Raw genomic sequence first — 13,460 nt, 5'->3', positions numbered from 1 at the left:
CGGAAGAAACATCAAAGAAGCGATTCGCAGGAGGCTCCAAAGCACTGATGATGTCGCCTAGCCAGGGGACGAAACGTTTGCAACAAAAACTTCCAGCTCGGCGAACAGAACCACAACACCCACCAAGAATGAATGAAAATCTCATTTCATTGCTCCTCATGATCCCTTGGGGTTGACCATCTCTTCAGTTCTCTCTCCTAACCCCCTGTCAATTCTTACTCAACGTCTCTTATTCCCTCCTCATTTCCAAGATCCTCAGGGTGGTTTTCCATATTAAACATGGGTTTATGTATGTTACAGCCGTTGGTGAAATCAGAGATTAGACTGTGAAACCTTGAGCAGATCAGATTAAAATGAATCTCTGTGATTTATCACCTTGGCGATGAATGTACAAGCGACTGTATTGAACATACCTGGTGAACAGACACAGGTGAAGTTCCTCTCGGTATTCCCCTGTTTAACATCCAGACACGTTGCGTTGTTCTGACACTGGACACTGCTGCAGCCATCAAATTCTTCACAGAAAAGACCAATGTGTCCTTCCTCACAGTCACAGTAGAAGGCAGCCTGTGAAGACCACAAGACATCGGATAAGAAATTAGGCCATTCAGCCCATCGTGTCTGTGCTGCCATTCAAACATGGCTGATGAGTCTTTTGACTCCATTCTCCTGCCTTCTCCCGTAACCCTTGATCCCCTTGATAATCAAGAATCTCTCTATCTCAGTCTTAGATAAACTCAATGTGTGTATCTAAAACATCAATTAAATGCAACATCTTAAATTAAAAGGCAGCAGCCAAGTACAAAAATAACCAGAATGTGTAGCTGACGATTGTTCGCTTTTGTAATGAGTCAGTCAGAGTATAAAGGGGAGGACAGTCTGTTAGAGTTATACAAAGACCTGGTTGGATCATATTTTGGGCATAGTGTACGGTCCTGAGCACTGCACCTTGGAAAACATGGCACGGTTTTCTGCTGCCAGTTGAACCAGGTGGCTAAGGAAATTCAGCACGTCCAGAAGGACCCTCACCAACTTTTACAGGTGCACCACAGAAAGCACTCTATCCAGATGCTCCGCCCAGGACCGTAAGAAACTGCAGAGAATTGTGAACACAGCCCGGGACTGTGTTCCCCAGAAATGGCTGGACCATTTGTGGATGGTTTTCTTTGAGGTTAACAGTGACCACTTCAGCTTCATTTGATTTGATTTGATTTGATTTTGCTTATTGTGGTTAAATGTACCTAAGTACAGTGAGAAGTTTTGTATTGCAAACAGTCCAGGCAGATCATAGCAAACACGGACTTAAGGTCACAGGATGTTTAGACCGGTCGAAACATTCAGTGTTGCAGCTGCACAGGAAGTGCGCGAAGGAAGATCACCATTACTGAGTTTTAAGAAGATTTGTAGCTCAGGTTGAGGCTCTGGATGTAGGTTTCCAGGTCTGTATAGACTTTTTAAAGTTCATTAGCTGCTGTTTGAGTGGGTTGGTGGGCTACCATGATGCCAAGAGGTCTGAGTAGTCCTAGGACAAGTCAAAGAGAAACACACACAAGAGTCCCTAGAAGCATAGTATTCCAACCGGAACTCTATCAGCAAACACATTGACTTGGATCCCATTTACCACCCCTGAGAAATGATGTCACTGCAGGAAATGATGTCACCACAGGACATGGCATCACCAACCCAAGGAAACATAAACACATAAATATAAAGTAGGCCATATCGCCAGTGCTTCATCCAGAAGCTCACTGATGATGTTACCTAGCCACCTGGTTCAACTTGCAGTAGTGTCAGTTTGAATCTGGCTCCAAGTCAGGGGGACCTCCAGGCATCCAGCAACAGTGTTGTCAACAACAAGGGCAAACAGCCAATCACATTGAAGTATTCTCAGATTCAGCAAACCAGGAAGCTCAGGCCCCTTAAAGTGCTCAGTTCATCAGAAAATCTCATATCAATGGGGAGGGAGGTCGGCTTAACATTTCACGTTGGTGCATTTTCATCATGAAAGGTCAGAAACCTGACACATTAACTGGTTCCTCTCTACAGGGGGTGACAAATCAGGTCGGTAATTTCTGTTTTAAATTCAGACATCCAGCATCCAAACCACATTAAAGCTGAGAAATGGCTTAATTGACATTTTTTTTAGTGTTTTGTAAGAAATCGAGTGTTCCTTTCATAAGGTACAAGAGCTGAAAATGTGCTGCTGGAAAAGCGCAGCAGGTCAGGCACCATTCAAGGAGTAGGAGAGTAGACGATTCGGGCGTGAGTCCTTCTTCAGGATTCCTGAAGAAGGGCTAATGCCCGAAACTTTGATTCTCCTGCTCCTTGGATGCTGCCTGACCTGCTGCGCTTTTCCAGCAACACATTTTCAGCTCCGATCTCCAACATCTGCAGTCCTCACTTTCTCCTATAAGGTACAAGAGACTCAAATAGAGAATAGGATTCTGGATTAGTGGTGCTGGAAGAGCACAGGAGTTCAGGCAGCATCCAGCCAATGCAGGGACTGTTTTCAACATATCCTCTTTTTCTTATCAACGGGGGTCCACCCCCCATCCCTGGCTGACAAGATCCACACCAACATCCACCCTATCTCCTACACTTTGGTCCTTCCTCCTCCTCCCCACAACAACAGGACAGTTCCCTTTTCTTTCCATCACATCACCATCACCTGACATGTCCACCACCTCCAGCAGGAAGACAAAACCAAACATGTCCTACCCTCCCTCAACTCTCAGCATTTCACAGGGACCATTCCTTCAGTGACACCCTGGCCTACTCTCCCCCCACCCACAGACCATGGTAACTTCCCATTCAAATGTAGAATGCTCCCTTGTGACTGTCCAAGACAATGGGGAGGAGGAGGGGAGTGCAATGTACCGCTTTGGTGTAATGTAGCTGTCTTAGCTATCCAATTACCCAGGTAATATTCCAGGAACATGGAAGAGGGTGGATTTGGTGGGGGGTAGGTGACAGCCTAGTGGTGTTATCACTGGGCTATTAATCTAGGAAACCAAATAATGTTCTGGGGATCCGGGTTCAAGTCCTGCCACAGCTATACAAACAAATCTGGAATTAAGGCTCTATCATGATGACCATGAATCCATTGTTGATTGTTGGAAAAACCCATCTGATTCCCATTAGGGAAGGAAACTGCCATCCTTACCCCCTGGTCTGGCTGACATGTGACTCCAGACCCACAGTTGACACTTAACTGCCTTCTGGGTAATAAATGCTGGTCTAGCCTGTGACATTCTCATCCAAGAATGAATTTTTAAAAAAATTTGAACTGAATCTGGAAGTATAAGTTAAATGATGACTGTTTTCTCTCCACAAATGCTGCCAGACCTGTTGAGATTTTCTAGCAACTTTTGTTTTTGTTTCTGAATTCCAGTTTCCACAGTTCCTTGGGTTTTCTGAGAAGGAAGTGAGTATCTCTCCAGAGTCAACCATCTACAAGCAAAGGGAATGTCTGTCTCTAGAGCTCCCTGTAGCCATGGGAAACATCCTTCCTGCATCTACCTTGTGGAGCTCTGGAAGAGTTTGGCAATTTTCAACAAGATCACCTCTTATTCTTCTAAACTCTAGAGATTATGGGCTCATTCTCTTCCATCTCTCCGCACACAGAAATCCCACCATCCCAGGAATTAGTGTGATGAACCTCTGTTGCATCTCTTCCTTTGATATATAGCACCAACACTATACAGTACTGAAGGTCACATCCCACCAAGGTATTGTACAATTGCATCAAGACATCCTCACTTCTGCACCTGTATCCCCTTGCAGCCCAGGATATGACACCTTTTACCTTCCTAATTGTTTGCGACACCAACATGTTAGTTGTGGCTCATGAACTTGCAGGTTCCTGACCAAAACGTCAATGTTCCTGCTCCTCGGACACTGCCTGGTCTGCTGTGCATTTCCAGCACCACTCTAATCACGCACATTCAAGTATATTTGGGCATCAGTTGTTTGCAATCTCTCACCACATTCCACTTTTCTGTTTTTCGTGGCAAAGTGGATAACTTCACATTTTTCCATATTGTTTTCAGTAGGGATTGTAACGAGGTCAAGCAGCTGGACCTCAGAGAATAAGAGTTACTTGATTTGTCCAATCAGGGAGCCCTGGTTGACAGATAAAAAGGGGAGTGTCTGATCACACAGCATTGCCCTTTGACGTGAAGGGCACTGTTTGTCACTGGCCACCCGGGTGTTTTCTTACCTTCCTGGTGTTGGAAATTGAATAAAGATTCGTGCACTTTGTGTGTCTTACTGTGCCTCACACCTGCACACACACACACACCATGGGTGCTAGGGAAAAAATAAGCACTACCGCAGTTAGGCAAAAAAAAAGGGAGTGTTGGGATTTGAGGTTTGTCGTCATCTCCCTGTAAACTAGTTGAACGGTAGGGTTTGGGGCCTAGCTTTGCTGCTCCTCTCCCTTGTAAAATTGCTGTTGTATACAGCTGTAAATGTTAACTGTTTTTTGTAAACTGTGTTTTGTAATTTGTTTAATAAAATATCATAAATAGGAAAACAAAAAAAGGGGAGTGTCAGAAATGTTGACGCTCTGGTAGCTGACTCTGACTGAGGCATTACTAAAGTAAAAAGTGAGGTCTGCAGATGCTGGAGATCAGAGCTGAAAATGTGTTGCTGGTTAAAGCACAGCAGGCTGGGCAGCATCCAAACCTCAGCAACACATTTTCAGCTGAGGCATTACTAAAGTCAAGGACTGTTCCTGTAGAAATAAAGAGAGACTTGGTGATGGGATACTGGCCTTTGTGGAGTTATTTCATTTTCTGCCAAGTTCTTGCCCACCCACTCAGTCAGTGAAAAGGTCCCTTGATGCATCATTGCACCTTTCTCACATTCCCACCTAAAAAAAAACATATTAGTGATGTGTAGGTTAGGTGGAGTAGCCATGGGAAACGATGGGTGGGTCTGTGTGGGATGCTCTTTGGAGAGTCAAAGTGGACTCAATGGGCTGAGTGACATGCTTCCACACTGTAGGGATTGTATCATTACATTTAGTAACATTTAATCATTACGCTTAGTAAAAATCATTACTAAATGGAATGATACATTTAGTACCAGATCCAAATCATCAAAACGGGTTGTAAATACGTAGGGCCCAAGCACTGATTATTGTACTCCACCAACCTGCCAATTTGAGAATAACCCATTTATTCCTCCTCTGTATTCTACCAGTTCAGCAATTCTAAATCCATGCTGATACATTATATCTCATCTTATTTGCCTAATTTAGTTTACATTTGGCAATTTGTTTTCAAAAGCCTTTGATAAATCCAATTAGCCAAGTACCTACTTTGCTAGAAACATCCTCAAAAAACTGTAACAAGATTGTCACACATGATTTTCCACTCTCCTAAATTCATGTTGACTTGGCCAAGCCTTACCATCATTTTTAGAGTGCCCAATAATCTATTTATAACAGATTTCTGAACGATTGATATCTGGCTAACAAATCTGCAGGTCCCCAGCTGCACTCTTACTCCTTTCTTAATTTGGGGAGTTCTATTTGCTACTTCCCAACCGACAGGAATTGTTCCAGAGTGGATAGAATGTTGGAGTACAACCACCAACACATCCACAATCTCAGCAAAATAACATGGAGCTGCAGTGTCAAAGGGTTACGAACTTTCAGGTTAAGTAATTTCCACAGTATTACAATTTTACTAAATACTGATATCATTCAGTTCCTTACTCTCACCAGTTCCTTGGTTCTTTAGTCCTTCGGGCGGGTTTTTGTTTCTATTTTCCTCCTTGAAGACAAACTCAAATCATTTTATGGGAAGAAAGCAGAGTTTATATTTCGAGTCCAGTGATCGTTCTTTAGAACATTAACTCTGAGAAATTGTTCACTAGACCTGAAACATTAACTCTGCTTCTCCCTCCACAGACGCTGCCAGGTCTGCAGAGTTTCTCCAATATTTTCAGATTCCAGCATTCGCAGTTCTTTATTTTATCAAAATGTTCCAGTTTTTCTGCCATTTCCCCATTCCCCATTATAAAGTTGCCCATCTCTGTCAGAATTGGACCAATATTTATCTTTGCTAATTTACATACCAAGAGAAGCTTTTATTGTGTGTTTTTGGTTTCTTGTTAGTTTTGTGATGTGTTCTATCTTCCCCTTCTTTATCAGTTTCTTTATCCCCTTGTTGCTGAAGACAGATGGATGTGAACCGATAGATATATACCCCCATCCTGTCCACATCCAGGAGAGAATGTGTTCAGTAGTGTCTGTGCTTTCACCAAGGACAAACTAATATCACTGCAAACAGCAAACAGCAGCACCTTATTCTCCAGTAAATGATGAAACACACCGAGGGAGCCACGGCAAGGCTGTGATTCCAGGACTGAGCTAGGTAACATGTAGAAACCACTCAAATTTGATATTCTCACTTGAGAGTCATAGAGTCACACAGCGCGGAAACAGACCCTTCGGCTCAACTCATCCGTGCTGACCAGGTTTCCCAATCTAAGCTAGTCCCATTTGCCTGCATTTGTTCTATATTCCCCTAATCCTTTCCTATTCATGTACCTGTCCAAATGTTGTCATTGTACCAACCTCCACCACTTCCTCTGGCAGCTCATTCCATACCCGTATCACCCTCTGTGTGAAAACGTTGCCCCTCAGGTCCCTTTTAAATCTTTCCCCTCTCATCTTAAACCCATGCCCTATAGTTTTGAACTGACCCACCCTAGGATAAAGACCTTGCCTATTCACCTAATCCAGGCCCCTCATGATTTTATAAACCTCTATAAGGTCACCCCTCAGCCTCCGACCCTCCAGGGAAAACAGCCCCAGCCTGTTCAGCCTCTCCCTCAAACCCTCCAATCCCTCCTGCTATCACCAGCAGCCATTGGTCAAACCAGAAACCTGTCAATAACTCTTTCAGCTACCTGTAAGAAAATAAGTGAGGTGTGAGTGAGGATGTTCCATAATCCCTCTTCGTAGATCAGGAGATGAATCTCTTGAAAAAAACAGCAAAATTAATCATGCTGTCACTATGGGTAGGCAGAGAGTATACAGTGAGTTCTTATCTGTAGTTAATGACAGACATTAGTGAGGGTAGAGACCGGCAGATTTGTTTGAATGGTGTGGGCTTGCATATCTTGATAAGGAAGTCATTAATCTTCTCAGTGACAAGGCTGGAGTTGTCTGGAGGACTTTAGCAATGATTCCCCTGACACATGTCACACAGTTCTCCTGTGTCAAATGAAGAGATAAAGTTCCCGTTACAGAAACAGTTTGACTGACAGGATTGAGAATAAATCAACCACCTTAAAAGGTCAACATCCATCTTTTCCCCGCACCCCCCTCCCCCCATGCAAAGTGACAGTCCTTATTAAAAACTCTTACTGTGTCATTACAAAGTGCAGAGCCTGTGCAAATGTTAATTAGTGTTTTCCAGGAGAGACATGCTGCTGCGAACAGAATTATTTAAGAAAGGAGGACAAAATGATTTTAGAAACAGGTTTTGGAAGCTGCAAGTATCCTTGCTGGGTGACCTGCTGCAGCTCCTGCACTGATAGGTGACCTCCGCATGCTGGTGGCTCTGAGGCTATGGGAGGTGACACAGCCTCAGACTCTCACTGTGCACCTCAGGAAACAATCCACATCAGGTTATGGTCCTCCGTTTGACAGGGATCGCGAGAAGAGACAAACTGCAGATATTCGACTACTAACTAGAAAAACCAGGAGGCTGGAAGAACACAAAGGCCAGGCAGTGTCAGGAAGTGGGAACCTGAAGAAGGGTTACACCAGAAACATTGACTTCTCCACCTCCTCATGAAAAGTGATCTGACTAACTGGCAGCAACATCTGCATTCTGTCACTGACTTCCTTCAGTACTAGGCCACACATCTGGCCTGGTATCCATTCAGTGCTGAGATTTACAGACTCATAATACATGGTAGGACACCCTCTGGGGACAGACCCAGATTTTTGCCTCTAAGATGAGGGGGGAGTGCTGAGGGGGACAGTGCTGGACAATAACAGCAGTTCAGGCAGCATCCGAGGGGCAGGAAAATCGACGTTTAGGGCAAAAGCCCTTCATCAGGAATCAGGATTTTCCTGCCCCTCGGATGCTGCCTGAACCGCTGTGCTTTTCCAGCACCGCTCTAATCCAGAATCTGGGTTCCAGCATCTGCAGTCATTGTTTTTACCTGAGGTGGACAGTGTAAATTGTCACAGTTCTGATGGCAATGCCAGCCAACTGATACCATTTGGGCAAAAGCCCTTCATCAACATCATTCCCAATGAAAGGCTTTTGCCCGAAACATCGAATTTCTTGCTCCTCAGATGCTGCCTGACCTGCTGTGCTTTTCCAGCGCCACACTCTTGAAAGCATCCATGGCGACAGATTGGCAAAGAGGGAGGTGCTACAAGACCTGGTGTTCTTGTACTGAAAGGAACCATGCAGGGGCAGCAGGCAGCGAGGGAGTTAAGCTGGCCTTCATAATGACAGGATTGAGTGCAGGAGCAGGGATGTCTTGCTGCAGTTAACAGGGCCTTGATGGGATCACACCTGGAGTATTGTGTGCAGTTCTGGTCTCCTTATCTGAGGAAGGATGTTCTGGCGATGGAGGGAGGAGAACAAGCCTGAACCCTGGGGTGGCAGGGTTGACGAATGAGGAGGCAGTGAGACAGTTAGGATTGTATTCACTGGGGTTGTGAAGAATGAGGAAGTATCTCATAGAAACCTATAACGTTCAAACAGGACTCAGCAGGGTAAAGGCAGGAAGGGTGCTTCCGATGGCAGGGGTCTCTAGAACCATGGGTCACAGTCCAAGGATATGGCGTCAGCATCTAGGACTGAGATGAGGAGTTTCTTCTCTCAGAGGGTTGTGGATCTTTGGAACTCCTTGCCACAGAGAGAGGTGTGGGGTGGAGTCCGCGTGGATATTGAAGGCTGAGAGACATTTTTGATCAGTCAGGGAATCATGGGTTACATGGAAAGGGCAGGAAGGTGGACGCGAGGAATGTCGGATCAGCCATAATCCTATTGATTGGTGGAGCAGGCTCGAGGGGCCGAATGGCCCACTTCTGTTTCTATTTCTTTTGGTCTTCTATCCTGCCCCCGTTTTCTATGTTTCTATGAATGACAATGCAGGCTTGAAGGGCTGCCTGACCGAATCCTACTCCTATTTTCTATATTTCTGCCCTGCCCTTGTATTATTTTCCCAGAGTTGACAGGGCTACCTGAGTGTGAGTTGTAATGCCTATAAAGGTCCATTGTCAGAGGCAGGCTGGAGTATTCCAGCTTCCCAGAGTCCTCAGGGAGTACAGCGGCCATCTTGGAGGCTGCCTGTCGATGGTAGACCAGTGGGATTATACTCCAGGTAGGCTTTGAGGCCCAACCTACTTGCTTGGCCACAGCTGGAACAGGAAGAGGTGCCCCTTCCAACCTGGTCTGGCCACCAAGGGCATTTTTGAATAATAATCTGAAGAGTTGGAGAGATGGACTCTTTATCTAAACTGAAGACTACTGCTCCTTCTAAGTTATAGAAACATTAACTCAGATTTCTCTTCACAGATGCTGCTGAGCTTTTCCAGCAACTTCTGTTTTTGTTCCTCATTGGAAGATGACCATCCCCAATCTGGAAACATTGCTGCTTTAACTCACGCTGTGAGGAACTATGACCATTTCAAGTTAACCCCGACATACTGACCCACCTGTGTCCTGGGAAACATGGGAAAGCTGACTATCTGGAATTGGCTCAAATCACTGCCACCATCCCCCACTCTACCATTGGACCATTAAACCAAATCAAACAGAAGCTAAAAGGTTATTGGAAGAACAGAAAGCCAGAATTAAATAGGTCATTAAATGATAATAAGGTTTTGAAAATGAAAAGTTAAAAGATTGGATCTTGAGGTGAATGTGAAATGGAAATGCCACAAGTTGTGAACTCACAGTTCCTTCAGGTTAGTTTTCACACTACCCAGTGTTGATGTTCATGCTGCATTAACTGTGAAAAGTCACAAGCCCATTCACTGTTTACCCATACTGAAGAACAGCATCACCCCTGCCCCCTCCATCATTACTGTTGCAAAGCAGGGTGACTTGGAAATGAAGAGCTCTCAATGTGTTATTTTAGCTGTTGAGTACATCCCCCTAATCAAAATTTCAATTGAAGGGCTTGCGCCCGAAACGTCGAATTTCCTGTTCCTTGGATGCTGCCTGACCTGCTGCACTTTAACCAGCAACACATTTTCAGCATCTTTACAACTCCAACAGGTTACAGATAATCTTTGCATTTTTGTAGTTGTAAACAATTGGGGTCCCAACGCTGATCCCTGAAGCACACCACTAGCCACTGAGTGCCAACTGGTTTACAGTATAGGGTGACAACAATAGCAGGGCTCAATCCCCACACCACCTGAGGTGATCATGAAAGACTCTCCTCTACGTGTCCCTTTAGCTGAGGTGTGGTGACCTTCAGGTTAAACCATCACCATCCGTCCCTCGCACTCTCTAAAGTAGGACTGTAGCTACTTTATCATTCAAAACAACCTCTGAAGAAAGAGCTAATGGAAACTCAAGGTTCCTATTATCAGAAAGAAGCTACACATTTATACCTTTCAGCGGAGGGTGTATAATTGACGAGGTGCGCACATGTCCTGGAAAACGTGAATCTGACTGAATTAAACTCAAGGGAATTGTTGGTATTATGCACTGCTAACAGAGATTACCTCCTTCACTGTTACACAGTGATTATAGTTTTCAATGGTTCATGACGTCCAATAGAGATTGCCTGTGTGCTGAATGCTATCTGTATTGTAACTGATTCTGTAAAAACATCAAAGGATGAGGACCAGCTGCCTCTATTGTCTCTGACAGAATCTACTGACCTCGATCAATTTCAAGGTTGACCTTGAATAATTGAAAGGGTGGGTTTGACTCACTCAAGGTTCAAAGCTGAAAGTTCTCCAAGTCTGTTCCAGAAAGTATAAAAGCAGCCCGGAGCATCAACTGTTATTTAACCTGAATGAGATAAAGAATGTGTTAAACAACACATGGCCCCAAAAACCCTGAACTGTATAAAAGCCAAAAGGAAACTCTCCCAGAGGTGGGTGTCAGGATTAGAGTGGTGCTGGAAAAGAACAGCAGGTCAGGCAGCATCCTGATGGTTTCTGATGAAAGGCTTTTGCCCGAAACATTGATTTTCCTGCTCCTCGGAAGCTGCCTGACCTGCTGTGCTTTTCCAGCACCACTCTAATCTTGATTCTGATCTCCAGCACCTGCAGTTCCCACTTTGGCCTAGTCTTGCAGAGGTGGGGTAGGGGTGTGGGAGTGGGGGCTGTTGATGTTACGGTCTGCTAAAGGACATTTGGAGTCATGTAGCACTTCCTCTGGCTTAGCTAACAGGCCTGTGCCCCGCGAAGACGCAGCCTGAAACACAGACAATGGTAGCAATAATCACATCTCTTATTACTACTCAAAGAGAAGATTAGCAGTGGCGTGCGATATAAGAAATTCACTATGTGCAGCAGTGATCCCACACGAAAGGGGCTTTGCAGGAAAAGAATTGGTGGTCACGGAATTGCTCACGATGTTGGCTGGTATTGCAATGCAAAGACAGATTGTTAGGTAGCACTTTTCAAATCACTGCAACATCCCCGGGATTTCACATCCATTTGAGATTGACCCTGACACGCAGATGAATATGGCAATCAACTTATACAGCCAGTGATTTGTGAATTGTAACCAGGAGGCCGCCTGTTACAATCAAATCAACAAAGAAATGGCACATGAAGGCGCTACAGAGCCAGGGGTCACAGTCTCAAGGCCAGCCATTTCAGGCAGATCTGAAGAGAATTCTCTGCCACAGAAAGCTGTTAAAGCCAAAACATTGAATGTTTTCAAGAAGGAGTTAGATATAGTTCTCAGGCTGACAGGGGAGAAAGTGGGAACAGGAGTTGGATGATCCGTCAGGATCATATGGAATGGTGGAGCAGTCTCAAAGGGCTGAATGGCCTCGTCCTGCTCCTACTTCCGACAGTTTTGTTTGCATGTTTGAGAATAGTCATTTCTAGGCTAACCTCCAGCGTTGGCAAGGCAAGGCAGTGAGTTTGTTCGAGTTCAGATGTGTGGGTGGGATCCATTACTGAGGAAGTTGGTCACAGTGTCAAACAGAATATGCCTTGGTGGGGTTTCTGTCCTTTGTCTAAGAGTTGGGGGTGGGGAGGTGAAGTCAATTTCCAGACTCAAAGAGAATCCCTTACCCTGACAAGGAGAAAACAAAATAGCACAAAAAAATCCACAGAAAAGAAAAGACAGATACTCAAGAACAAAATAATCGCAGAAAACAGAGAAACCTTTATTTACAGAACACCAGTTTAAATGGTGCTATGCAGATTTAGTCAGTTTTTCAAAGACAGATATTTCTGGGGGTTGTGTTTGTTTCCTTATTAATCTCATTGAAGAACATTAGCCAGATTGAACTGGTAGAGCATGGGACACAGATATATCCTTTGAGAACTGACATAGTCTGCAGAGAAATGTTTATGCCAATAATTTGAAATTGCACAAAAATTGGATTTCAGGGAAGAAGAGTGTGTTGCTGGAAAAGCGCAGCAGGTCAGGCAGCATCCGAGGAGCAGGAGAACCGAGCGCAGCAGATCAGGCAGCATCCGAGGAGCAGGAGAATCGAGGTTTCGAGCAAAAGTCCTTCATCAGGAATGAGGCTGTGAGCCAAGTGGGTCAAGAGATAAATGGGAAGGGGGTGGGGCTGGGGGAAGGTAGCTGAGAGTACAATAGGTAGATGGAGGTGGGGTTAATGGTGATAGTTCGGAAAGGAGGGTGGAGCAAATAGGTGGGAAGGAAGATTGACGGGTCATGAGGGCAGTGCTTAGTTGGAAGGCTGGAACTGGGGTAAGGTGGGGGGAAGAAAATGAGGAAATTGGTGAAATTCATATTGGTGCCCTGGGTTGGAGGGTCCCAAGGAAGAGGATGAGGCGTTCTTCCTCCAGGCATCAGGTGGTAAGGGAATGGCGATGGAGGAAGCCCAGGACCTGCATGTCCTCGGCAGAGTGGGAGGGAGAGTTGAAATATTCAGCCACAGGACGATGGGGTTGATTGGTGCTTCAGATGTTCTCCGAAGCGCTCTGTGAGTAAACGTCCTGTGTCCTCAATGTCGAGGAGACCGCATTGGGAGCAACAGATACTTTAATGACATGGGTGGATGTGCAGGTGAAACTTTGATGGATGTGGAAGGCTCCTTTGGAGCCTTGGATGGAGGTGAGGGAAGAGATGGGAGGGGAGGTGGGGGTGGTTTGGGAGCAGGTTTTACAATTCCTGCGGTGTCAGGGGAATGTGCCAGGAAGGGGAAGGTGGGCTGTTGGGGGGGGGGGGGCGTGGACTGAACAAGACAGTTGCAGAGTGAATAGTCTTTACAGAATGCTGATAGGGGTGGGGAGGGAAATATATCCCTGG

At 45.2% G+C, this 13,460-nt stretch overlaps 1 protein-coding gene across 1 annotated transcript in view; it reads right to left on the bottom strand.

Annotated features, from left to right (window-relative positions):
• The window catches only part of dner (delta/notch-like EGF repeat containing), a 311,214-nt gene that overhangs the window by 97,284 nt on the left and 200,470 nt on the right, over nucleotides 1-13,460 (bottom strand). The window contains exon 6 of the mRNA XM_060834494.1: nucleotides 414-567. Within this exon, the coding sequence (XP_060690477.1) occupies nucleotides 414-567 (154 nt within the window). The remainder of the gene's footprint in view (nucleotides 1-413; nucleotides 568-13,460) is intronic.

This window comes from Hemiscyllium ocellatum, chromosome 13 (genome assembly GCF_020745735.1).
Source record: "Hemiscyllium ocellatum isolate sHemOce1 chromosome 13, sHemOce1.pat.X.cur, whole genome shotgun sequence".
In the NCBI taxonomy this organism is placed as follows: Eukaryota; Metazoa; Chordata; class Chondrichthyes; order Orectolobiformes; family Hemiscylliidae; genus Hemiscyllium; species Hemiscyllium ocellatum.
This window is presented reverse-complemented; position numbering and strand designations above follow the sequence as displayed.